General features: G+C 53.1%; 1 protein-coding gene across 3 annotated transcripts; it reads left to right on the forward strand.

Moving 5' to 3' along the window:
• The first annotated feature begins 8,538 nt into the window (after positions 1-8,538).
• On the forward strand, positions 8,539-24,437 carry ARID5A (AT-rich interaction domain 5A). Of its 3 annotated transcripts, XM_073325382.2 has the most exons (7): positions 8,539-8,798; positions 13,336-13,472; positions 17,241-17,430; positions 18,431-18,483; positions 20,362-20,459; positions 21,334-21,499; positions 22,036-24,437. In XM_073325382.2, the coding sequence occupies exons 1-7, from the start codon at positions 8,795-8,797 to the stop codon at positions 23,602-23,604; spliced, it is 2,217 nt and encodes a 738-aa protein (XP_073181483.1). In that variant the 5' UTR covers positions 8,539-8,794; the 3' UTR covers positions 23,605-24,437. The 3 variants fall into 3 exon arrangements, with proteins under 3 accessions (XP_073181483.1, XP_078706802.1, XP_073181484.1); XM_078850676.1 differs by lacking the exon at positions 8,539-8,798 and having other exon boundaries at positions 8,983-13,472; XM_073325383.2 differs by lacking the exons at positions 8,539-8,798; positions 13,336-13,472 and adding an exon at positions 13,481-13,581.
• Positions 24,438-27,268: the final 2,831 nt, after the last annotated feature.

Raw genomic sequence — 27,268 nt, forward strand, 5'->3', positions numbered from 1 at the left:
GGAATTTGGGTGGTAGGCTGCTCTGTTGCTGAGGTTTCCCCCTCAGAGTGATGCACCACTGGCCAGGGCACATGGTGGCTTTGGCCTTCATCTGAAGTATCAGGCATTCATCACTGCCAAATGCAGGATCCTGGGACAGACCCAGCAGAGAAATTCCTCTATTCCCACTGCTCTGGGCAGGAAGAGGGGGCATTCAGTCTCATGGGCTTCTCGGCTCAGACTGCCAGCAAGGGGCCAACTAGTCCACATGACCCCTAGGCTGAGACCCACCAAACCTGTATCAGGCACAAAGCAGCGAACAGGTGGTGAAATCATTTGGTGCCTACCAGCTAGAGCTGGTGTTTTTGGAGGATGAATGGTTCAGTGTCCCATTACGGAGGGCAGGGGCCATCGGAGGGCGGAGTTCAGATTGCTGGTTGCCCTGCCTATCCGCTTCCCAAGCTCTCACTGGTGCAGCGGTGCTGATACCACACCCAGCTCGCTGGAGAGGAAGCTTTTATTCTGCTATTGGAAAGTACGGCACACTCATTCAGCGAGCCACCCCGAGCCACAGTTACAACAGCCCCAAAAAGCCCAGGTGTTCCAGTAATGAAAGAGTTAATCACACACACATATATATACACACACAAGCCACTTCCCTGAGTCTTGGGATGACTCACAACCCACCACTCTGTCCGCTGGTAGAATTAACACAAGCAACCACAGAGCTCTTCCTCTGGACTCAGAGATGAACCGGTATTTACCACCACTCTCCTCCATCTTCTGCTTGCATTCTGGACCCAGCTTAACCAGCTAAGGCACCTATTGGAAAAACACAGCAAGTGTCCATTGATTGGACCACGAAGACCATCTGGGCTAAGCATGGACAGCCAGCTCAGTGGAACATCTGTAGCAGGACCGTCCAGCTGAACTCTGAGCCCTCCTTCGAGGACAGAGCCCTACTTCAGTGTGTCTAGAAGGTCGTTTGTGGCCGAAACGGTAACTTTTCCTGTTTCAATACAATAGATAGAAATAGTCTGGTTGAACAAGGCTCGGCCTTGAATGCCATTGACATTCAGAGAAGTACAATGTAAGACATGCAAATCTACAGCACGGCTCTTACCAGGTGTCCAGACTCCTGAGCTCTATTCTCATCTCTCTAATAATTCTTTGAGTCGCCTTGGGCAAGTCCTTTCATCTTCCTGTGCCTCCTTTCCCCATCTCTAAGGTGGGGATAGTGGTTCTTTCCTGCCTGCTGTGAGGTTTAGTTCATATATGTTTGTCAGGAGCACTAAGATCCTTGAACAGAACAAGGGGTTGACCTGTATGAGGCATAAGCCCTCTGTGCAGTAGTGAGACTAGTAGTGATGCTCTTGGAGGTTAAGTCCATTAATGGCTATTAGCCAGAATGGGTAAGGAATGGTGTCCCTAGCCTCTGTTTGTCAGAGGGTGGAGATGGATGGCAGGAGAGAGATCACTTGATCATTACCTGTTAGGTTCACTCCCTCTGGGGCACCTGGCATTGGCCACTGTCGGTAGACAGGATACTGGGCTGGATGGACCTTTGGTCTGACCCAATATGGCCGTTCTTATGTTCTTAAGGCCTTGGCAGAGATGGTGCCAGGGGTGTGCGTGGCAGCTGAGCACTGAGAACAGGAGAATGAGGAGTTGACTGTCTGGTTTTTAATGGTGTTGAGCACCTTTGAAAATCAGGCCATGTCTGTCCTCTCCTCTGGTACCTGGTTAACAATTTATGCTGTTAACTAAACACAGGGCTGGCTTCAGGCACCAGCTTTCCAAGCAGGTGCTTGGGGTGGCATCTAGAATGGGGCGGCCGTCCGTGTCCCGCCGCTGCAATTCGGCGGCAGCTCCACCGCTCTTCCCGCTGTGGCAGCTTGCGGCGGCAGCTCCGCCGCTCTTGCGGTGGTGGCAATTCGGCAGCAACTGCTTGGGGCGGCAAAATTGGTAGAGCCGCCCCTGACTAAACAACAGCATCTGCAGCCCAGCCAAAAAGGGAAGAGTCACTTCCTAAACAGACGTGTAATGGGCACCATCTTAGCCAAACAGGGACTCCAGCATTAGACAACTCCTCAGTTAGATGCAGGAGTCTTTACAGCTGGGACTGTAGCAGGCTCACGTCTTCTGTGGATTAAGCTCTGATGAGGAGTTGTCACACACTGACCTGTGGGTTATAGAATCACAGGGCCAGAATTTGGCAGCATCCCCTGGGCCTGCACAATTGCCGTCAGTGAAATTGCCTGGGTGTAACTGAAGGTAGCTTTGGCCTGCTGAGTTTGTGCTTCCTCCAGGGCCTGTGTGGATTCTTGTATGAGTGCAGTCCCAGCGGTGGGGTACGTGACATGAGTGAAAAGGTCACTCGCGCATCTCAAGCATTTCTAGTCTTTGCAAAAATTACTTTTTGATCACAGGATGGTTAGTACACCAGCCAGTGGTTACCAATATTTGCTATTTGCATGGTATCTTCGGCGAGCTGAGTCACAAGGCATTGTTTCTGGGTTCTGACTGGATGATTTAAGGCAGCTTTATTAAATGGGAGGTGGCTCTTTTGGTCTGTTTTGCAATTCATCCATGAAAATTGGTAGCTTTTCAATTAATCTATTATGCAGGCAATAAGAAGAGATTTTGGAGGGAGCTGCGTTGGGCATATCCAGCATATATACATTTGGGATATACATACCAGTGTAAGTCACTATTGAGTGGGTTGTCACCCTCTGTGCCAAATCCAGAGAGGATGAGTTCTGTTATAGCTGTTAGCTACAGGAGCCATAACCTCAGGTCAAAAGTCATCAAACTGTCGTGCCCTATGCTTTTAGCCCTGGAGCTTACTGGTTCAGTTCCTGATCACGATAACCATTGCACTAATATTCACAAGGCTTTTGCTTTCTGGCAACAGGGATGAGAGTGAGACTTGCTGGCCTGAACATTTGTGACTTATGGGCACTAGTGCACACCAGTGAGGTGCATAGCAAAGAGCTTGAATCCCAAGAATATCCACAAAGACTTCCTTTGCTCTACAGCTACACTGTAAGAAGAAACATGAGTTAATGCATGAGGCACCAAACAGGGGTTGGAAGGTGTGAGTTCTAGTCCTGGCTCTGCTGATTTTTGACCTGGGGTAAAATACTTCTGTGTTCTATGACTTGGTTTCCCCATCTGTAAAGTTGGGACTAATGATGAAACTGACCTTGATGAAATGCTTTAGGTTAGCGATGAAAAGTGCTATGTAAATTCTAAAAGTTATTATTGCCTCTGAGCCAACTCAGCCTCAGCTTCTTGTGGACTTTGTCCTTGTTAATTACAAAACCTGGTGCAGGTCTCCAAAATGCCAAGAGAAGGGGCAATATAAACGTATTTTTAATTATTTTAAGCCCCTGTCTAATTTCTCCCTGAGTTGTGGATCTTTCATCTGTGTTTTATGTCCAGCTGTTGCTGCTTGGAAGCGAGCACATATTTTGCTCTGAAATCTGTACCCTGAATGAGCCATTCATTTGCCCTCCAGATCTTACTCATGATTTGCAATCCCAGTGTAACGTTTTCACATTGTGTATGCACATCTCATCGAGGCTAAGAGCTGCACTTGGTGATGTAAGCTGATATTTTAATTCTCTTACAAGGAATGGTGTTTAGAGGAATGACTTAAGTGGATTACTCATCTTCTGTAATAACTTGGCAATGCTCCCGTTCTATTCCTAGACATGACGCTTGATGCTTTGATTCTTCTTCTTTTTTTAACGAGAAATTACACTCGTGTGTTTTTCAAAGGCTGACTCCTCCCCTTTTATGAGCACTGCATTCTGGGAAATGTAGTATCTCTGCATTAAAGTAACAGGGCAGCTCTGAAAAGCAAACTGCACACTTCTGAGTATTGAGAGCTACATCCTCCATCCAGCACCCACCACAAGTAGCTGTGCCAGGTGCTGAGCAGATACATAATGGGGAAGAGGGAGAAAGAGAAGGATGAATCCTTTGCATGAAGGCTTCTTTACGCCAGCTACAGAAGCTTTCCTGAGCCCCCTAATGTGATCTTAGCAGAGGGAGTTAATTACCATTACCAGTTAATTTTCTTGTGATGCATTCAGATACCATGCTGCTGTGTGGGATGGATAGATACATACATCCATCTTCCTATGGATGGAAGGAAGGATCCTCCTGTGGATGGATGGATAAACAATCCATGCCCCTATGGACACTCTGGTGCTGCCCCTCTCTCTGCCAACTGCTGTGCAGACTCCCTGTGAAGTTGGGCTCTGTGCCATGCAAGGGTTATGCACCCCAATCACAGCACCTTTGCAGGAGAACAGCAGCAGAGGCGTCTCCAGGGGTGCAGAGGAGGGGGCTGGTTTAGCCTCTGATTGCACAGGAGATGCATTTAAATAATATTCTCGGTGGAGCTTTAACCTCAAACAGAAATGACAACACAAACCCCCAGGAGTAGGAAAACATCATGCAGGGACTTGGGTGGGGGGACTGTTCTTAAGATCAGCACTTTGCAGGAACCCTTTTCAGGAGCATAACAAGGGCTCAGTCCATCTGGGCAGAAATATAGGCTGCAGTTGGTGGTTTACAGCATGACTGTAACTGCTAGCCCCTCACATCTTCTTTCACACCATACAAAAAGGTACTTCATCCAGGGGCTCCCCACACCCTGAGATTGGCTTGGTTCAATTTTGTTTGGATAAAGAGCCCTCTACCCATGCCAAGCCGCATTGTTATTATTTGTTCAGATACTACAGCAACAAGCACAGTATAAATACTGAGTTAGGTTATTACTGAAAAGAGCCACTGAACCATTGTCCTAAACACACTCGCATAACAAATGGAAAGGAAATTCACACATGTAGGAGGAAAGGGTGACTCAGTCCCTCTGGTATTCAAGCCTGAAATTCCTAGGAGTCCAGGTATTTCAAAGTTGAGGGTTAGGCATGGGAAACCATCCCCTCTGCTCTAAAATCTCAGTGCTTGGCTGAGATTAAACAACACTGATCGTGATCACAGAAGCCCATAAAGAGCTATTTTGTGGCCTGGAAACCAATCCAGCTATTCCAGGCAGAAGGACAGAATACAGAGTGAAAGATACAATTATCCAATATGGCCTAGATCCAAAGTCCAATTAAATGAGTGAGAGTCAATCAATTGACTTCAGTGTGTTTGGATCAAGACCTATATTAGCTTTCTTACCACAGTGTCTCCAATTAATTTACAGCTCCACATCCTTTGCAAGCTGTAAACCCCATGTAAGCACCAGGGTTCATTAATTTTTATTATATTAATAGAATAGTTAACACTCAGGCATGAAACCATCATCGTCTCCATCTGACAATACAGACTATATCTCAGACAAAGTAGCTCTCAGTTCAAGGCCTACACAGTATTCAGAGTAAGTTCATCCATTTCTAACAGTTAACTTATTACATTATCCCACTCTTACCCCACATCCCTTCCTCAGACAGAAATCTCTGCTAATTCAGTTTTACATCCCACTGCCTTATGAAGCCAAATAAAACTGTCCATGATTATATTTTTTGAATAGCTATGGCTCTGGGCAATACATACAGTCACAAGAACTATGTATAACACCGAGCAATATTTTACCGATAGTGCCTTCTGTGCCAGTCAGAGATCGATTTCCAGTAAATCCTTAGCTTGAGTCCCCACATGGCTAGATAGTTAACTCTATGTGGCTTTTCTAGGGACTGGGACCTCACTCATCCTCTCTTTCTCTATCTAATCTCATACATGTGGATGATACTCACATACTGTAATGCCCAATCCTGCGAGGTACTGACTGCCTTAACTCCCAGAAATATCAATACGAATTGAGGTCACACAGCAGGACTGGACTCATAATAAATTGAGGAACCATGTAATGAATTGCAGAACCATTGTATTCAGCTGCATTGCCTCACATGAGTAATGTGGCCAACCTCAGTCCAACAAAACCTGTATCCCACATGACCCATCATGTACTATCTAGGTCATCTACGGACCAGATGTTCAGTAGCATGGACCAGACACCTCTCCTATTGGTTTCATTTGGAACTTCAGGTGTGCAGCACCACAGAAAATCAAGCCCCATCTCTCTGTCTCTGTCTCTAGCTCTGTCTATCTATCTTATCAACTCATTGGGGGATTATTGTAGGAAAGTTTCTTGGAAGAGATTATTTGAACCAAGAGAAGGAAGTCATAAAAAGTATGAATCACTCACTGTACCTTACACCACAGCCCTTCCTGTGCTGTCCTTTCTCTCTGATCAGTTACAACAATATAGTAGAATATTTTTCCAGCCTCCGCCTCCTCTCCTGTGCTATGGCACTGAGCGGAGCACAACTCCAGTTTCCTGTTTTTTCACAAAAGAAAGGAAATAATGCAACCCTTTCCTTTTAAGTTTTTGCAATGATAGTAACACAACAAAATGTGAGACAACAGTGCAATCATAGCTGGAATGTTATATAAAGCCAGCTGGCCTCCCCCGGCTTCACCTCATCATCACAGCCTCTTCCAGTTTATCTCTGACCGTGACACTCACCTTACCCTTCCCTTCCCCAGACTCCTCTCTACTACGGCCCTGAGTCAGCCAGGTACTTGTTCAGGACTTGTCCACATTTCAAAGCGCGGCTGATATAGGCAGACCACCAGCCCCCTTCTTAGTTTATGCTGGCCAAAAACAAAAGGGGGGGGGTGTTTCGGTGGCATAGATTATACCAGTTCCCTGAGCAAAATAAGCTTCAGTGGCAAAAGCACTTTTTGCCAGTATAACTGTGACGATACTAGGGCTTTGGTTGGCACAGCAATGTCATGAAAACTCAAATAGCTCTGCTGGCAAAACTTTGAAGTGGAGACCTAGCCTCACACCTAGCTGCATCATTACTGCTTAGATTTTTTTTATTTTGAAATGTACTTTGTTTTTTTTTTAACTGCAGTAGCTACCACTGTGAAGGCAATGAAGCCTATGTGGAGAATTGCCATGTTCTTTCATAACAGAGATTCCAAGACAATTTAAAGATCATTGCAAAACTCCAGAATGTTACAGAGCATTTTAGCAACACTGTATATAACAGGCTCTGGCAACCTGAGACCCCCCCCTGGTCACTCCACTGGCTGGGCCATGCGGTTTAGTGGATCCTCAGCACAGGCTAAAATCAATTAGTTTTTTGTTTCCACCCAATGAACCCTTATTTTAAGTCTTCCAATTTTTCAGGGTTACGTGCTCCTCACTAGTTGCCATTTGATTCAAAAGCTGCCCTATTAAGCCCTATTCCCCACGACTGCAGATCACGGCTTTATTTTAAATTAAGTCCTCGCCACAAGGCAGCAGAAGCCAGAGGGGGGAAAAAAGGGCAAATTTATGTGCAGAATGTAACGTGACCGATGGGCCATGCACAGGCCCCTGGAACTAGAGCCTGGAAAGAGGGTTGAATAACAGTAACACGCCAATGTTAGAACCAGTGCTTCTGGAGGGACAGACATCTCACGCCCAGAGGGGGCTGCGCTGTGAACACAGCCCTGCCCGCGGGGCCGGAGCCAAAGCCCGCTGAAGTCACCGCCAGGGCTTGCACTGGTGTCAGCTGGACTTTAAAGGAGCCGACCAGAAAAGCCTCTGGTTCGGTAACTCCGTCCCACCGGCTGGTCATGCCCGGATAGGGGGGAGGGATCGCTCAGTGGTTTGAGCGTGGGCCTCCTAAACCCAGGGTTGTGAGTTCAATCCTTGAGGGGGCCAGTTAGGGATCTGGGGCAAAAATTGGGGATCAGTCCTGCTTTGAGCAGGGGGTTGGACAAGATACCTCCTGAGGTCCCTTCCCACCCTGATAGTCTATGAACGAGCCTGGCACGGCACATCTCCGCCCGGCAAAGCCACCACGGTCCCGGACTTCTCTCCTCCCCTGCAGGGCATGTACCCTGCCCGCAGGCCAGGGAGGGCCCCAGGACCCCTCTCAGGGGAGGGTCTCTCTCTGAGGTGCCGCCTGTCCCTCCAGGGTGCTGGCGCGGGTACGCGTTAGCCGGCTCTCCGCTGCCCTGTGCCCGGCTCACGTGCCCAGAGGGCCACAGCGCCTCCCCGGTTACACCGGCGTCAAAGCCTAGTGATGTGAACGGGTTACACCGGTGTCACTCCGGACTAAGAAAGGAGTCTGAGGGGAGAGCGGCGCGCGCGGGCCGGGCCGGCTGAGGGGACAGCGGCGCGCGCGGGCTGAGGGGACAGCGGCGCGCGGGCCGGGCGGGCTGAGGGGAGAGCGGCGCGCGCGGGCTGAGGGGACAGCGGCGCGCGGGCCGGGCGGGCTGAGGGGAGAGCGGCGCGCGGGCCCGGCGGGCTGAGGGGACAGCGGCGCGCGGGCCGGGCGGGCTGAGGGGAGAGCGGCGCGCGCGGGCTGAGGGGACAGCGGCGCGCGGGCCGGGCGGGCTGAGGGGAGAGCGGCGCGCGCGGGCCGAGGGGAGAGCGGCGCGCGGGCCCGGCGGGCTGAGGGGAGAGCGGCGCGCGCGGGCCGAGGGGAGAGCGGCGCGCGGGCCCGGCGGGCTGAGGGGAGAGCGGCGCGCGGCACAGCGGCCGCGCACCCCGGGCCAACTACAACTCCCAGGGGCCCGAGCTGCGCGGGGCGGGTCCAGCCCTTAACTGACTGCGCCCTTCTCCTATGGGCCGCGCCCACCGGCCACCCCTGCCCAATCGGCGGGACGGGGCGGGGCGCCAGGCCGGCGAGGGGAGCGAGTTGCTGCCTTCTCAGCCCGGACACTCCGGAGTCTCGCATGGGGCGGGCGGCGGCGTGGGGGCCGGGCGGGCGCTGAGGCCTCGGCGCTGCGGGCGATGGGTAAGAAACAGCCCTGCCGGGTCTTGGCCGGGCACCGTGTCCCCGCGCGGGGCGGGCCGGGGGAGGGGGGGTAAGTTGAGGGGGAGAGTCTGGGCGGGGGGGCAAGTTACGGGCCCGACCGGTTCGGGGTTGGGGCGGGAGCCGGCTTCCGACCCCGGTGACGGTAAAACCTCCCGCGCCCCTGCCCGGCGGCCGGGGCTCGCCGGCCCTGTCCGCACGGCCGGGCCGCAGTTGTCCTCGGCGGCAGGTTCTTCAGGCGGGGCGGCGGCGGGCGGGAGTTTTTTTTTTTTTTTTCTCCTTGTCTCAAAAGTTTCTGGCTGCCGGGGGCTTCCCAGTCACTTTTTATCTCGCAATACACTTTTCTTTCTAGTTGGTAAATTTCAGCGCCGCGTCGGGCTCTGGCATCCCACTTCCTGTTGCGGTTTGCGATCTGTAGCAGTTCGCAGCTAATTTGTTGTGACAGCTGTCAGCAAGGGCCGGCCTCCCTCCCTCCCTCCCCCCCTCTCGCTGGTTCCCAGAAGAATCTGCCTGTTTTTCCCCTTCCCCGCCGCGGCCCCCAAAGGGTTAAGCGGAGGTACGGTACAGTGTGTACGCAGAATTCGGGTTCCATTGCACTCTGTCATTTCCCGAAAGCGGCTCGCTCTCCTCCTTTGAAGATGCTAACGGCCCCTCCTTCCGAGCCAAGAAATGGTTTGACCTTTTCAAGAACACTTTTTTTTTCTTTCTTTCTTTCTTTCTTTCTTTCTTTTTTTCACCCCCCTACGGCCGCGGAGAGGAATGGAGCCCCCCTGCTCACCCGAGCACGCTCCCGCGCCTTGGTAGTGTGAACAAGATACATGGTTCAGTAGTGGGCGGGGAGGGGGGGGTGCCTGTGCGTGAGTGACTCTGGAAATTGCAGATTGCTGCTGTGAAATACAAACATCTACTGTCATGGTTGGCAAAGGCAGAACCAAAAATCCAAAATGCCAGAGGACTCTGCTGTTCCAGATTAGATTGGAGTCGTCCTTCCTTGGGGGCTTCGTTAAATCGCACTCTCCCTTTCTCTATGCGCTGGAATATGTATGAGGTTGAGCACCCCCCCCCCTCCTCTCCCCCCCTCGCTGCCCTTTTGGGTAGGGTTTAGATGAGCTCGTGGGTCATTGGCATCTCTAATTTCTGTGATTCCCTGAAGTTTGGGAATGGATTTGCTGCACTTTCTTCCTTGCTGGCATTGGCACCCTACTGGTTCCTCTCTCTCACTCTTGTTTGTACTGAGTCCTTGATTTGTTAGCAAGGTTGGGGTGCTTTTGTTTTAAGGTTTCTTTTGTAGCAGGGTTGAAGCACCATGGCTGAAGCACAAGGGTCGGAGCCTGGAAAACTGGCTTCTATTCCTTGCTCTGCCATTGTGTGACCTTGGGTTAGTCCCACCCTTCCCCATTCTGTGCCTCAGTTTCCCCACCTGTAAAATGATGGTTATGATATTGCCCCATCACATTTGATGCTGTGGTATCAACATTAATCCACTAATGATGGGAGGATAAAGAACTGGTTTAAAGCAGCATGTCCAGCTCTTCTCTCTGGACTGGTGAAAGGAGAGTGCTGGCAGAGGAAGGGACACCACCATAAACTGTGTGAGCCCCCAACTGTGCAGAAGGGCAGCCCCGAAACAGGCACTTTGCCATCCCAGTAAAACTGCCAAGCAGGGTCCTGCGCGCAGCTGCCTTGCAAATAAACAGGTGCTTTTCAGTGTTGCAACCCAGATAAGACGCATCCCAACTGGCATGAAACAAAGAACAGTATAATACTGGATCCTCAGGATAGGAAATGAGGGTGGGGGGAAGGAACAACTGCTGGGATCTGCATAGGAAGAATGAAGCGGGAGCAGCAGGACTCTGCAGAGCAGAGGGGCAGATTCCTACATGTGAGGAGAGCCAAGTTGTGCTCTCACTCCTCCATATGCAACCCCCCCCCCCATGTCTCCAATGTCAGCACAGGCAGGGGTCTTCCCTGTTTATATAAGGAGAGGAGGGCACAGCTTGTCAACAAGCCGTGATCCATCCAGTATAACTGTTAGGAGAACTCCCTAATTAATGGTGTTCGGCTTGCGTTGTAATTAACAAAAACACCTGCACTTGACTCCTTTGTTTATTGGGAGTTGTGCTCTTGCCTCAGTGAGGGGTTCAGGTGTCTTTGTCCCTTCCTCTCCCTGCCTGTTCTCTGTGCCATGTTGATGAGCCCAGGCAGTTGAGGGGAGGGGGGGAAGAATTGACTCGCCGCCTTCCTCCCTCCCCCATAGTAGCTCCTGCCATAAGCTGGGTAAAAGACTCAAGCTGTTCTCTGCTCTGTTTCCCAAAGTTGTCATCATGTCCAGTAATCCTCTCAGAAGCCGGGCTTGTTTTGGCTGCCGTGCGTGGTGATCTCATGCCCAGAGAACATTAAACCGGCCAGTTTTCTCTCCCCTTTGTACAGTATGTGAAAGCGTTTTATGAGCTCGCTGACCCTGTGGGGCTGAGAACGACACAGCAAACACGAACTGGAGTAGGCTGGGCGTCCGAGCCTTGGGAACAGATCAGTGCTTGTTGTTCGAAGGGCTCCAGAAGGAGAGGTGGATATTTCACTAGCGTCAGAAGGAGAGACTGATGTGGCCTGGTTCTGATCCACTGGCTCTGGTTCCGATCTGCCCTCCCCTCAGCTTGGAAACAGGGGTTGTTGGAGTAGTAGGTGACCTCAGCCCGGCAGATGTTGCTCGCTCAGGCTCTGGCACCAGCAAAAGTGCAGAGTAGGAGGGGTTTTTTGTTTGTTTCTCTTCCTTCCTTGTTGTGTAAACAGAATCTATATTAAGCAGTTATGCAACATGGAATGAATCCCACAAGTGAAGAAGGATGGGGCGGGGCCTCTGCCCTGAATTCACAGCAGATCATGTACCATTCCAAGCCCCTTATTTCCAGAAACGTTGTGTTGTGTGGGAGTCGCTCAGCAAGGTTGCTTGCTGGACCACAGCCAAAGACAAGCTATGTCCCAGGTTCTGACTGGCGGTGGCTCCCCACTATGGCAATCAGGGGCCCTCCTCAGGAGAGGCCTCAGGACTGGAATTTGGCACTGGAACCTTGCTCTGCCACTGTCCTGCTATGTGATCTTAGCCAAGTCACAGCTCTGCTCAGTGCCTCAGTTTCCCCTCTTTCAATTTAGATTGTAAACTCTTCAGGGCAGGTAGGCGTCTGTGTAGCACCCAGCACAGCGGGGCCCTGATCTCAGTGTGGCCTCTAGACGCTACAGTAATACACCTCTTACAGTGTCCCGGCTGTGCTTCCCTTGGTCTGGCCCTTGGGCAGGAGTTTCCTGCTGGTTCTCTGGTCAGGGGTGGGCATACTTTTTTGTAATTATTCAATTGTCAGTTACTTTCGGGCTGCATTGGCAGCAGCACAGACCCAAATACTTGCTTTAGGCCTAATGGGGACACTGCAGGGCAGTCTGCCCAGCTCTACCCCCCTACTGACTTGGAGGGGTTGGGATTCTTCTATGAGCCAGGTGGGAACTGGTGAGGATTATTTAACTGCTGGGCGGTAGAGGGAGGTGGCCTCTACTCCGCTCTCACTGTCTATGGGCTCTTGTTGAAGAGCTTGAGGGGTGAAGGTTAGGACGTTTGATAGGGCAGAACTAGCAGGAGTGGTTAGGGGCTGCAGGAGACCTAAGACAGGTCTCCATGTCTTGCGTTGTCTCAGGAAATGACTGGGGAAGTGGAAGGGTCTCTCCACTTGCCCGCTGGGGCTGGGGGGTGGTTTCCCATCCCTCCTCAGCAACTGAAGGGAGAGTGAGCCACCTGCCAGAGGCAGTTAGCCGAGCGTCTGGCAGGAACGGATGTGGCTGAGGTGGGGAAGCGTTCACAGCTCTGCACTGGCTCCCACGGCTCCAGGAAGCCACCCTGAAAGCGAAAGCAGTGGCCAGACGGCCCACCATCAGGAGCTGTTGACAAACATGTATATCTCTGAACAGGATGCAAGGCAGATACCTGCGTCACAGAGGTCTCTGTTCTTGGAAAGCCTGCCTGTCCTGGGGCCAAGTCCGGGGCAGTGGGTCCCTCTGGCATGTCTGAGGCTGAAGAGTGTCCCTCTCTGGAGTTCTGACTGGGTTCAGCTGGGGGCTGGCCCCCTGTGCAGAGCTGGGACCTCCCTCAGAAAGGGTGGCGTGTAGCAATGAACCATGGGTCCACGCATGAAATCCTGAGAGACCCAACTGTTCCCTGAGTTCAGGGCTGTGCAGGTCTGGGCATCTGGGTCTCCATCCATTGGAGAGTCCTGGGAAGTCTGGATCCAGATCCAGCTCTGCACCCTGCGTTTGAGGGGAGGGAAGGTTGGATCCTGGGTTACTGATGCTGGAAACTGGGGCCCTGCAGCATTTGAGGGACTGATCACATGTATTCCCTAGTACATGTATCTATCTGTCTGGTGTCTCACTCTGCTGTGTGTGTGCACAGAGTATGGAGAGAACCTCCCCTTGATTTGCATGGTTGTTTGGGCCTTTTGCTTCTCAGTGGTTTCTCCATCTTCTTTGGCCACAGCACTCAGCTTCAAAGGGAAGAGGAAGAAGAAGACTTCCACAATGGAGGCTGCTGGGCCAGGACCTGTGGAAGAGGCTGATGCTGTGAAGCCTGGACCCGAGGGGAGCCAGAGCACTGTGGACCCACTGGACCAGGTGGTGAGTGAGAAACAGCATGAAGTTCTCTCCTCGTCTCCCATTGGAGTTTCTTGAGTCACTCAGCCTTCTCCGTGAAATGAGAATGGGGAGCTTGAAACCTCTGAGGGAGGTGTGTAAAGGATGCTGTTATTTTGTTATTTGGGTACCTGTGTCCATAGCTGCATTGCTGTTCGACAGGCAGCAACTGACCGCAATGCTCCGGGAACAATAGCTGAAATTCCTGTGCAGCCTAGCGCAGGGGGAATCTCTCTTCTTCCCCTTGGCGGCAAACAGTTGTTAAAGGCTGTTTCATCGCTGTTCCAGCATACCCCGATAGGTGTCTGTATGAAAAGACAGCCCTGGACTTTGGGTTGGTCTCACTCTTATTCTAGATGAAGGGAAAACAACAAATTATAAAGTCAAGCCTCCAGGGAAGAGAGGGTTGTTTTATTTGTATTATCGTAGGTGACCCAGTCCTGGCCTGGGACCTTGTTGGGCTGGGTGCTGTACAGCCCCCGAACAGAGAGAGGGTACCTGCACCAAAGTACATGATGAGAGCTGACAGGCAGAGGCAGAGCACAAGGAAGCAATGAGACAGTGTTGTCTACCTGGGCAGGGCAGACACAGGGTGGGGAAAGGGGCAGAACGCACCAGCAGAGTGAACCATGGGATGCAAGCAAATGGCAAGTTAGTGCCAGGATTTTTTTTCTTAAGATCAGCTAAAGGGAAAGAAAAGGGACAGGGATGAGGGGGAGAGGGTTGGAGGGGCAGATGTGAAGTGACATGGAGATGAAGGGACTATGGGGGAGACTGTGTGCATCGCTTTTATAACCTGCTGCCTCAGCTTGGCCTCCGTTGCCAGCTCCCCCTGAAGCCAGGCTCCTTGGATGCAGAGCCATTCCATAGAGTGGCTACGGAATTCTGCATGGGGCCTGTTTGCCTGGGCAGGGCTGACTTGCACCTGCATCAGTCCCTTATTTGCACCTGCAACATGCAGCAAAGGCGTATCCCTTACCATAGAGAAGACCCAGAACTTGGTTTTTATAAATAGAAGGGGATGATCGATGAGGGGATGATCGATTGAGGCTGCTGGATGCAGATAAGACTCAGGGGTTCTCCTGAACTTCCAGACAAGTGCAACCTGTGCTGCTGAAGCAGTTGTGCAACAGACTACTGATTCTGCTGCACTCCTAGGTGTGCAAACCTGCCCGGTGCTCAGTTTGTGCACACATAGGTGTGCACCATCTGCAGCAGGGAGTCGGAAGCCAGGCTGTGACTGAGACACTGAGAGTGTTTTGGGGCAAGGCACATTACAGGCCTCTGGAATAATCGGTGCAGTTATGGAATTGAGACCATTTCCAGGAATGGTGACAACCCAAAAGAGAAAGCAGATGCTCAGATTGTCCGTCTGCATCACGTGAAACTGAGAGGGGAGCCACAGGGCCAAGGAACTAGTGAGGGGGAAATGGGTGAAGGGCAGTCAGGAAAGTCATGTCCACCTTTGTCTCTCACTGAGCATTGCTGCCCTTGCTGCATGGAGCATGTTGCATAGTTATGTATGCTGCTGGGTGCACGTGGCCCCATGCTGCTCTGTGAAAGGCCTGTGGGAGTGCACCCAGCCCAGTGGAGGTCACTGCATGGATCATGTGGGCCGTAGGAAGCGTGTCCGTTCTCTCTTTTGGGGGAGATGCCCCCTTACTTTACCAGAGGCCTGTGGCTTCTCCATTGTGGAAGGTTGTGAGTTCTGTTCCTCCTGTTGCTTGTAGGCATCTGCCTGCCTGCGGGGCCTGTTCCATGGCTCCTGGCCACAGAACCTTCCACAGGACTGTCGCGTGAGACTGATGTGTCCCTCCTCATCCACTTCTGCTGTCAATTTAAAGTCCTCCTAGGTTGCAGCCATGGGGTGGGTGTAAGTCGTACAGCCTCCCTGGGTCGAGTGTTGGGTTACACTGGTTCTTGTCAATCCATTATCTCCCCAAGCACTATGGAAACTCACATATGATGCCTTGTGCCTTTGTGGACACATTTAAGGGGCACCTGCCACTTCCATCGTGGTGGGGAGAGAGATGGGATGGATACGAAAGAGACCTACCCCTTGGTGCTGAGAGTGAGGGGTGTAGACTGCGTGAGTCCTCAGCACTGGGTGGCTGGTGTGATTGCTAAAGATGGGACTAGAGACAAAGTGTCCCCAGCAATCCCCTGCCGTGGGCCTAGCTGCTGTGACAGCCATGGCAGGACACACCATAACCCTGCTCCCATTAAATGGCACTGGATGTCTTAGGTGACCAATAATGGCAGACCATGCCTCTCGCTCTGTGGGCCACCAGTGTTGATCCAATCTAGGAAAAATTGTTCCTCGCTGAGAGTTGTTCTGGTGAAAGGAGTTTGGTGAAGTGGTTCATTCACTCAGTCTGGTTTCCAACAGACAGGTGGCTGCTTCACCGAAACCACTGCCACAGCCAACTTGAGTGGGTAGGCTTAGGAGAGCGGGCGAGGACCAGATGGTGTACAAAGCATGTCTCGTGCCCTAGAGGAGAGGTCTGTCCCATCAGGGCAGGCCTGAGTGGGTTGTGGTGGTGCTGAGTGGGTTTGAGAAACTTGCCCTGTGGCAGAGGCCTTGAATTGCCAGGACTCTCGCTCATGCACCAGTCCCCCGCACTGAATTCACTGCGGTTTAAAAAAGGAAAAGGAGGCCCAGAAATAGCTCAGCAGCTAAAATAACACCACTGTCACAAGCAGTTAAAAGAATAGAAAGAAGAAAAAGTGCTGGGAGCTGAGCAGCTGCTTTGCCCAAAAATAGCAACAAGTTTTATAACTCTGGAAAATGTAGAACAAACAAACGAGAAACATTTTTAGCCGAGAGAGAGAGAGAGAGAGGATGAGAGCGAGTATTTCTGCCCTTCTGTTTTCCTGGAAGCTGTTCCTCGTGTTCTCACACAGCTCCAGTGCTCTGACCAACTTGGCTGCCTTCCCAGCCGGGAGAATAATAAACTCTGGCTCTCACTCTTTAGTTGCACAAGTCTGTTACTCTCCGGAGCTAATAAAATGCCTCCGACCGCAAAACACCTCTCGATGGTATTTAGAGCAGTGTACAATGCAGCATGGCATTCGGTGAAAACCCCACTGGTGGGAATAGAACCCAGGAGTCCTGACTCCCAGTTCACTGCTGCAAGTGTGTATCCAGCAGGCAGAGTCGTGCAGATGTGTTTGGGGGTGTCCAAGATTAGGTTGAAAAGAGGCAAGAAGATGTGAAGCTTCAGTAACTCTCTTATCATCCCTGCCATTCTGTAAGTTGCCTTGCATTGTTCCCCTCCTTGCTGAGGGACTCTGGGGGCAACTGGTCCTGGATCCTGGCCCTCCAGCCTGCACAGCTGTTCTGAAGCAAACATGAGCTAGGTTGTGGGAGCTGCTGCTGCTCCTCAGCTGTGCATATCTAGGAGGGTTAAGGAATTAATACAGTCCCCCCGTCCGTTCCCCCCCCCCCCACACACACACACAAATGCAGTCTTCTCTGGATTCAGGATGGCTTTAGCCGGCTCTGTGTGGCAAATGCATGCAAGCTGGGTGACCTAGTGGCAATGGCCTGGCAGTCAGGACTCCTGGTACAATTCCTGGCTCTGATAGGAAGCATGGTCCAGTGAGTAGAGTGTGGGCTGGGAGCCAGGACTCCCGGGTTCTATTCCTGGCTCTGCCATGGACTCTCTGTGTGAGCTGAGGCAGGTCCCCTCCCTCTCTGTCCTTTGGCTTCCCCACCTCATTTGGTGATTGCCTGGCTGTGTTTCTCTGCAGGACTCTCCAGCGCTGAAGCCAGACAGCAGCTCCGAAGAGGAGCAGAAGAGGCTGGTGGAGGAGATGGGGGATGAACAGGCATTGAGCAGGGAGAAGGAAGAGGAGCAGGCCTTCCTGGTCAATCTCTACAAGTTCATGAAGGACCGTCACACGCCCATCGAGAGAGTGCCTCATCTTGGCTTCAAGCAGAGTGCGTCCATTTACCTTGCACGCGTCCACTCATTTCTCCTGTCACAGCTTACTGCTCAGCTTCTCATAACTGTGTCTTGGGGTGGGGGGGCAGAATTCCAGAATCCTTTGCTGGTTCCCAGCCCAGGTGGCACTGCAGGAGTGGGTTTAGGAGTGACATGCCAGCCACCTCTTCAGGGCCGGCCTATGAGAGGCTGACACATCCATGTAACAGCCAGCCATAGACTGGGGGCAGGAAGTGGGGCTACCCCAGGACAAGTGCCAGTGATTCCCCCTCCACGACTGGCAGGCCCAGGCCTGTTGGCTGAGTAACCTGCCAGCACCACGAGCAATGAGCACCACTCAGTGGCCCAAAGGAAGCAAACTGTTGCTGCTCGTGAGATCCTTGTGCAGGTGGCTCACAACAATTCAAGGGTGGCTTTTTGAGTGACCAGAACTCCCCATCCCAGGCCCTGCATGGATGGGGGTGTTATCTATGCTGCGCCCTCTGGAGCAGGGTGTGAGGGGGTGCTAATGGCAGAGAGCGAAAGGAGAAAGCCATCGTATGTGGTGAAGCTTACTGCTCTGATCTCTGTCAGTGCCTTGGCCATGCCGGCCAGGTGGGCAGCTTCCTTGCGACAGTGCCTCTGTGCTCTCTGGGACCATAACAGTCTGCTAATCTTCCTTGTGGCAGTGCCCTGCCCAAGCCACCCAGTGTCCCAGCACTAACCTCTCCCCAAAAGGCAGCACAGCAGCTGGTCTCCAGGCATGACACGCTGCGGTGCTCCCTATACATCCTGTGTACGGAACCCTGCCCTGGCTGACGACCCTGCGTCATGTTGCTAATGGCCCATCTTGTAGCTCCCATTAAAGTCAATGGAGGCTGCTCTCACACAACCTCCAAGAGTCTGACTGACAGGACTGCTGGTGATGAAGGGTGAGTAGTGCCTTGGGACAGGTGTCATGAAACATTAGCCCACTGACCTGTCCTCACTCCTTGCCCATTCCTTGTCTTTGTCTAGTTAACCTGTGGAAGATCTACAAAGCTGTGGAGAAGCTGGGAGCATATGAGCTGGTAAGAAGCGTGGAACTGAATTACTGGGGCAGGGACCCCGCTGCCATCACCCTTATGCTGCCCTGTTGCAGGGTCATCTCTTTAGCAAAGTGGGACACAACTTCCTCTGGAGCCTAAATCTGTTGCTATGTGCAGCAGCTGGGAGCAGGACAGGGTTTAGAGGATCATGGCGGACTGTCCTAGGCTGTGGCCAAACTCCTGTTCAAACAGGTCTCGGCTGCAATGCTGCAGCGCTGGGGCAAGGCTTCTTGGCATGGAAGAGACCTCCCAGAGTCTCTCAGCTGAGGTGGAACTGCCATTGCTTCCAGCCAGAATCATGCCCGGAGGGCTGAAGGTAGTCCCTGGTGCACAAAGCTGTGGTGGCCAATCCGTGCTGTTAGTGCTGATCTCGGCCCCAGTGACCCCACTCGGAACGAAGGGAAGGGGCTCAGAAGCTGGTGTAGACTTCCCTTCGGGCTCTTCTGCAGCAGAACTGCAAAGATGGTATCGCTGGGGTGTCCCAGCTGATTCATGCTTCCCTGCAACAAGCAAATCCACTGCGTTAGAGGGGGAGGGACAGGGGCGTCTTGGTGAAGTTCATGGTTCAGGTCCTGGAGCAAGGGACAGCGCACACAGCTGCTGATTGGGACAGACAGTGCAGTGCAATAAGCAAAGCACAGTGCTGGACCTGGAGGGAGAGGGGTGGAGAACCTAGTCCCTGGGACATTGGCAGCCAGGGCAAGAGAGTTTGGGGGAAAGGGAAAGGTACCCTGCTCAGCCCCGTAGAGCTAGAGCGGTGTGCAGAGTCCTGGAGCTGACCTTTTAAAGGCCCTGCCCTGCTGAGGCTGGTGGGCATGAGAGAGTTAACCAGGCACCTGGTGATTTATCTCTCTGAGCAGAGGAGCGCTGGCATCTCCTGCTGCCTCTTCCTGTCCCTGGTGGATTTAACGGGCAGAAGGGGGAGGGGACTTTGCTGCAGAATGAACGTTTTCCTTCATGTTGGCACTTTGCTTGGCTCAGCTAATTTCCTCCCCATCGCCCCATCTGTTCCTGCGAACGGCAGCAATGAGAGTTGCTGGCGCCAGCACCTGTGTGGAGCGCCATGGGGAGGGGAGGCTGCCTGGAGCCCGCAAGGGGGCTCTCCAGCTCCAGACACCAGTGGGATGGAGCATGTGGTGTTTTCAGCAAGTTGACCAAAAGCCCTGCCACCTGCAGATGACCCACCCTGGGGTGAGGGGAATGGATCTAATTAGCGCCCATCACTTAACTCTTTCCTGGCTCCCAGTGCAGCACGGTGCTGATTGCTGCTATGGGGAAGGATGGCTTGGGGGTCAAAGCAGGACAGCAGGAGGTCCCAGCATAAGCAATAGGGCCTGCACTGGTGCTGACAGGTTGTGCCTCTGTACACCAGTACTGCGCTGGAACTGGAAAGCCTGGGTTCTGTTCTAGCTGTGCCGTTGTTGCTCTGTGGCTTGGTTTCCCCTGCTGTAAAACGTGACGGTCACAGCCTTAGGCTGGATCCCAACAGGTGTCCCGTGATCTGTGTGCTGGTATCCTGTCCTCAGCCATGGCCCTGTCGTGAGGCTCCATGGAGGGCTGGATGTAGTCTCAGGCGTTAGTGCAAGGAGCATCCATCAGCAGGTCCAAGAACCTAGGCCCAAGGATGCCAGCTCTAACACAGAACCTGCGGTCAGCTCCTTGGGTGCTCCCCAACCCTGAGCTTTGGAGGGGAGCTGCTGTCGCCATCCCAGCCCAGGCACCCCAGATTCCTGTGCTGGCAGGGCCTCTCCCTGCTCTGCAGCAGGGCACATCGCTGGGGTAAGGCAGGCTGTGCAAGGTGCTCCTGGATGCTGTGGACACAGCATCCCCAGTAGGTCTCATTCTCCCCTTCTTTTGCAGGTCACAGGAAGACGCCTCTGGAAGAACGTGTATGATGAGCTGGGGGGCAGCCCTGGAAGCACCAGCGCGGCCACCTGCACCCGGAGGCACTACGAGAGGTACTGGCCCTCCTGCCTATGCCACAGCCCTGGAGGCACAAACTGGAAGAGCAGCCAGCCCTCCTGGAGTGCCTCACCTCAGCTAGCTGCCAGTGTCACCAGGAGCAGCCACGGACGGCTGCCCTTGAGGCCTCGGTTTGAGTGTCCGCCCTGCCAGCCAGGCTGTGAGGTCTGTCCTGGCGACCGGCACTGTCTGTGGTGCTGAGCCCACACTAACACAGCAGGGGGCTTGCTCCCTCTGCGGCACATGAGGTTTGAGCTGGTTACTGTGCCTCTCATGCAGGCAGCAGAAACTCCTGCTCCTCAATCCAGTGGTCCCAGGTCTGACCCCTGCTGAGGTCACTCTTCCACTCCTGGGTCCCCAGATCAGTAGCTTCCAGTTAACATCACCCTACATCTGCTGCTTCCCACCTTGTGCCCACCCTATGTGTAAACTGGGTACCCCGGCAAGTCCTGCCCCTTTGCTCTGTGCCTCAGTTTCCCCATCTGTAAAATGGTGTGTGGTACCACCCTTACTCTGCAGGTTGTGGCAGGGATGCACCCAACCATGTTTGAGGTATTTGCGGATCCTCCGATGGAAGGGACCAGAGAAGAGTGGGGTGGGGGGAGCAGCCCAATTGTTGGCGGACATACAGGTCCCTGAGGATGCTGGTTGCACCTGCTAGGGTGTAGCAGTGCCGGAATCTGGTGCTTCCTCCTAGGAACACAGGTACTGCTGCGTAGGCCTAGTGCCATTGCTGTGCTCTGCCCGAGCCCAGCCAAGTCCTCTGCAGTGGGTCATGGTTAGGGTGGGGAGGGCCTGCCTGTCTCAGTGGAACTGGGCTCCTCTGGGCCACTGTCCCTGATTCATGCACTTGGCCTCTCTGTCCTGCAGGCTGGTCCTCCCGTATGTGCGACACCTGAAGGGCGAGGATGACAAGCCCCTGCCCCCTGCCAAGCCCCGGAAGCAGTACAAGGTCTCCAGGGAGCCCCGTGGGGAGCAGGGCGATGACGCAGCTGAAAAGAGCAAGAGAGTCAAGAAGGAGAAAAGCGGAGATCAGGTGCAGGACTGGGCCAAGCTGGGCCAACCCCTCCTCAGGGTCTCTCAACAGCAGTCTCCAGACCATTGCTCCTGACAGTGCTCATGCTGCAAGGAGAGATACTGGGGGCTATGCTGGGGCGAGGGACTGGGCAGGGAGAAAAGCTTCTGAGAGAACAGAACTGCAATGGGCTGTGGAGCAGCAGGGAGGAGGAGGAGGCTGTGACTGGACGCCTGGGGGAAGAGAACAAAGGAGTGGGCAAGTGTGGGAGCTGGAGAGCTGGCCCCCCATGGCTTTCAGGGGGGACTCCAACAGGTTGGTGGATCTGGACAGCTGTAGTTAGAAGTTCAGGTTAGAATGGGGAGCTCTTACTATAGTGGCTGAGGAGGAGTGGGAGCTGCTCACCCAGGTCAGGGGTTGGCCTGGGAGCGCCCCTCTGCATTTAGCAGATGAGTGGGGGCTGTGTCCTGTGCCCCCTCTGACCCTACCCTGGCTCTGCTCACAGGAGTGTGCTCAGCCCTTTCCCAGCGCTCATGGTCCCATCCCTTGGGTTGCAGGTTTTGCCTGAGAAGGTGAAGCCGGATACCTCTGCCATTCCAAAACGAGGCAGGGAGACTGTGACAGATGGCCCCGAGCAGAGCCGACCAGGAGACCGAGCTGAGGGGCTCCCCCTTTCGAACACCAAGGACTTGGCCAAGAGCCAGCCATCCATGAGCTGCCACAGCAACTGCAGGGCCCACGGCTGCTCGGAGGCCTACAAACGGCTCTTCTCCAGCTTTTACTTCAAGGGGAACCATGGCATCATGTCTCCCTTGGCCAAGAAGAAGCTGCTGGCTCAAGTGAGCAAGGCTGAATCCTTGCACTGTCATGAGAGACATCTGAGCCATTGCCCAGAAGGCAAGAAATCCAGGTCTGCAGGGCTCCCCTGCCCCAGCCCAGAGCTCGACTCCAACAGGCCATCAGTCATTCATCAGAGCAAAGAGGGAAGGAGCCCTGTTCCAGAGGGGGATGATGCCAATGACCCAGCCCAAGCGTGCCTCCCCCCTAACAAAGGGGAGGGGGCACCGTGCCCAAAGGGATCTCTGAGCCCCAGAGGCAGCCAGATATTTCCGAGGACAGAGGACGGGAGTTCAGGGCGCCACCTCTCCCCTGCTCCTGCAATCTTCACTGGCCACTTCCATGCGTACAGAAGTGAGGTTCTGAAACCCGTGAGCTGCCACCCCCTACGAGGCCCGATGGAGTATTTTCGGGGCTTCAAGGATTTCCCAGAGTCTCTCTCCATCTATCAGCAGCCAGGCAAGGACCTGCAGCCAGCCAACCTCACTCGGAAGAGGCGGGAGGGTACGGAGGGTTGTGTGGAGCAGCCAGAAGATCTGCGCAGCAAAGCGAGCCAGGCCCCGCCCTCCTGGAGCAGAGACAGCCAGGGACCCTCTGCTTTCTATAAAGGCAGCTCTGCGGGGAGCAGAGGTTCTCCCTTTGCCAGTGTGAAAGCCTGCTGGGTCCCACCCATGGCCAGCTTTGCCAAGGCCAGTCCCCCGCTGCCCAAGAATGGCGGGCTCGTCCAGCCCATCCCACAGAACCAGGTGGGCAGCCCTGCCCTGGGCCCCGGGCCGAGGAGCAAGCGCAGTCTGGAGGAGGAGGGCTTTGTTCATGGGAAGAAGCTAAAGGCTGTCTCGCCTCTCATCAAGGGAGTGGAGCCAAAGGACAAACGCGGCGAGTCGCCGAGCCTCCAGCAGGGCCTGGCCAAGCCCCAGGCCGTGGTGCCAAGCCCCAGCTTCCCAGCACCGCTCCCCTCTGCTGCAAGGCAGGATAGTTACAAAGGGACGATGCTGAGGTTCCCGGTGAACTTTGGCACCCCCGCGGACCATTTAAAGGGCCAGTCCTCTTCACTGATTCCTTCGCTCTCTGTCAGCCCATTTGTCATCCCTGCGTTTCCAGGCCACTTATTAGCTGCCTCCACTCAATCCTCAGACCTCTGCCGGCCGCTGGCTGCCAGCCTAGTGCACTACCCTACGTCTTACGACAGCTCGCTGCGCCAGAGGCTGTACCCTGTGTCGACGTGGCACAATCAGCCAACGTACGCCTCCCCTCACGGGACCACCTTTCACCGGAACAACAAGCTGTAGCCACTGGCATGGACCCTGTCACTTGTGGAGAGAGAGGTTTCTACTGATGGGAGTGGGTCCCAGCCAGCCATGGCGCAGGAGTAGGACACTCAGTAACACTGCAGCTGTGCTGCATCTCGCCTTTGGAGCTGCCCCAGTCCCGTGGCCTTGTATTGCAAAGCAATCAGAGAATATACGGACAGTGTGGACCACATCATTTTTACTCTTGATCTTTGAGCTTTATTTGTAACTGACATCGTACGCTGGGGACTTCAACACACACGTGTTGTGGGTTTTTAAAAAAAACAAACAAACGGGAGCAAAATAGGTTCTGGAGATTTCTCTTAATGCCAGAGGTGACCCCATCCATCTTGTAATCGCTCAGACAAGTAGGTTCCAAAGTGCAGCGCGAACGTGGATGTTGTCGGTCCATGATCCTTAATAGCAGGACTGAAAATAGGAGTGTAAAGACAGGGAGAGAAGAAAAATTCAAATGAACTAACCAGTACTGTTTCTAGGGTATCCCACTATGCCAGCTGAGTTTTTGGGGTGCTCTATGATCCATGTTACAGAGCACTAGCTCTTCTGATCTAAAACAGTGCGAGTTTATTTCAGTTGAGTCGCCTCAAGGACAGGAATCATGGGTTTAAATTTCCAGAGGCTTGGGGGAAGGGAGTTAAAACACCCATTGGTTTTGCAGAGCCCTGAAATGCTTTGAGACGTTCCCAAGCTACTCCCATCCCAACGTGACACTGTCTGTGGAAGCTCCTGTGGATCTCTCCAAAGGCTGCGTTGGTCTGATTGGAAGCATCTAGGTGGTCTACAATAAAACTGCCCAAGATGGTGCAAAATGGGTAGAGTGTTTGGGGTCTGTGTGATCTCTGGGACTGTGGCGGGAGGAGGAAGAGGCCCATCAAGAGTGGTCAATACTAAGCAAATAGTGTATGCGGTGCGTATGCTTTGTGATGATTGCATTGTCACTTAAGGAAGCACATGTGATGGGGACCTGCTGACCCGGCACTATGTCCAGGGCTGGTGAGGAATAGCTCTCTTGGGAACAGGCTGGCACCACCTTGCAAGAAGGTGGTTGGATGCTGCTGCAGGAGTGAGCAGCAAACGGTACTGCCTGTCCTCACATAGGGTGTAAGCACTGGTACAACTCCACTGACTTCAGCGGGGTTAATCACACTGGTGGGACTAGGAGATGTGAATTCTGACTCCTGCTCCTGTCTGTTTCAATGCCAAACCTGTCCACTGACTTCAGTGGGAGCAAGTTCAAGGCCTTGAAAGAGTTAAAGATGCAGAATCTTAAAGTTGGCAGGAAACTAAGACTTTTTGCCACCTCAGCTGTGGGATCTTGGGAGTTGCTCAGCTTCTGCAAGTGCTGCCGCGTTCAAAACTACTGCTCCGACTGCAATGCCTCCTGCATGTTAGAAATGGGAATTTCTGCCTGCCCCTCTGGCCATCCTTCCCTTGTGTAGTGTTGGTGAAGGGCATATCTGGACTCTCCTTCTAATCCTTGGTTCAGCTTCCTCGAACAAACCCTCTTCTCTAATTCAGTGACACCCCTCCCCGCCCCCGGAACTCTGGCTCGTGTCCTGTGCTGCCTAACTTCTGCCTTTGGGGATTTTGCAGCCCACAGAGCTCTCGGGAGTGCAGGGACAACTTTGGAGGTGAGAGTGTCCAAGAGTCTGAAGCGGTGTGACTGATACTTTCCGTTCCATTTGTGTGTGTTGCACTAGTTCAAACAGCCGCTTGCCAACATGTAACTTACACAGCTCACCTCACGCAGCTCATCTGCATCTGTCCCCACAAGGCTTCAGCTAGACCAGGATTTAAAGGTGCAGTATCAGATCGTGTCAGCTGGCTCGGACTAACCAGCATCTTTGAAAGCCTAATCAAGACCAGGCAAGTTGTACCTTCACATGACCTAGGTCTTGGCTCCCATCTAGCTAACAGCACCCCTTTAAATCCTAGGCTAGGCCAGGCCTGAGTCTAAGATGCTGTGGCTCGTGTGGCCAGAGACTAGAAAAGAGGAAGGAAGGAAGGAAGCAAGAAAAGCATCAACACAAAGGTGGCAGAGAGAATCACCTGCCATTTTACTTCACCCTTCTCTCCGGTCCTTTGATGGGACAGTAGATACATGTACCAAGTTGTTATGGGAGTACAAGTTAAACCAGACTTGGACCTTACCCCTGTGTTGGTTAGTAACACTAGTCACTGTTGTAAGAGGAGTATCAAGCCCAGGGATTCCAACTTCCATCCTCTCTCGACTGCAGCCATTGCTTTTTTTGCTTTTTGGTTTTTATTTTAAAAAAAAATCTGAATTCAGGCTCTGTTTTCTCCCCCACTAGAGTTGGGACTGAAGGGGCTAAGCTCAGGCTTACAGGCTGCTTCTCTCGCGCTGACCATGCCAGCACTGCCCGTTCCTGGGGTGGTAACAGAAGAGCGCAGCTTTTCACTGCAGGGTTCTCAAAGCAGGCAGGTCATTGTTGCATATTGTGATAGGAAACAGGGAATGGGACTGGCAATTTTGGTGACTATTTTAGCAGCACAGTCTCTGTGGGATCTGAGCCTTCCAGATCAGGAGTGGGTAGAGATGGGAGTGTTAACAAATGCTGCTGTAGGTAAGGGATAGAGAAATTGTGTCCAGATGGACAGGTGACCTAGCCACGCATTCCCAAAAGAGACAAGCTCTATTTGTCTCTTACTCGGCCTTGTATTCAGCCTTCTCAGGCTCATCCGATTCTGCAGGATCGTGTTACCAGCAGACTGGCCTAAATCTCTAAAGATGAAAGGCATTCCCTCCCCTGGTTGGCCCCCAAGTGTCTCCTGTGAAGCATTCCTGCTGCAGGAATGCTGCCTGCATTGCCCCCTCCTTTATTTCTGCACAAATACCATGCTGCCTGAGGCACGGCGCAGCGCTTCTAGGACTCTGAACTATGCCTTGCATGCACTCAAGGGGTCATGTCTAAACTAGATATGGACCCAAATGTCCCTTGACCTTTGGGGAAGCTGGCTCTCGCTGCATAAGGGGGCATGGTCACTGTTTTATCCACTTTCTTACCCATTTAGAGCTATCTGCTAATTCCACTGAACAGGGGCCTTCACCTCATTGCAAATCAGCCTTCTCTGTGCCGGGAGAATAGACTGGGCAGCCTTTGGCTGAGTGGCATGCTTCCCACCCTGAGTCCAAGGAGCCCTGGTGGCCTCCACCCTAAGGGGCCCTGTGGTCATCCTAAACAAGTGCCTTATTCAGGTGAGCCCCATGTGTTTCAGAGAAAGCTGCTCCATTCTCATGTGCTTTCTCCTGTCCTTGGGTCTAATTCCTGCTCCACGGTGCTGCTTTCTCTGCTGGGTTTGACACACCTCTTCTGGAGCTGAAAAGAACACAAGTTGGAAAACAGACTAATCTCAAGCCGATCCACAACTTCTCATGGCCAGACCCACATGCTCTAGCTCCAGAAGAGTTGACTGTAACTGTTGGGTGCCAGCACACCCGCTGGTGAAGTGTAGATGCACTGAAGTAGCTCAAGATGCTTTCCTTGAGAGGGTGCTGTAGACAAATTTCCATATAGACATCCCATTACAGCACTACAAGTTCTAAACTTCCCCATGCAGCCCTGAGGCCCTGTGAAAACAAACCAGAGAGCTCCCTCCCAGCAGGACAGGTGGAATTCGAAGG

This window comes from Lepidochelys kempii, chromosome 26, assembly GCF_965140285.1.
Source record: "Lepidochelys kempii isolate rLepKem1 chromosome 26, rLepKem1.hap1, whole genome shotgun sequence".
NCBI classification, from domain to species: Eukaryota; Metazoa; Chordata; order Testudines; family Cheloniidae; genus Lepidochelys; species Lepidochelys kempii.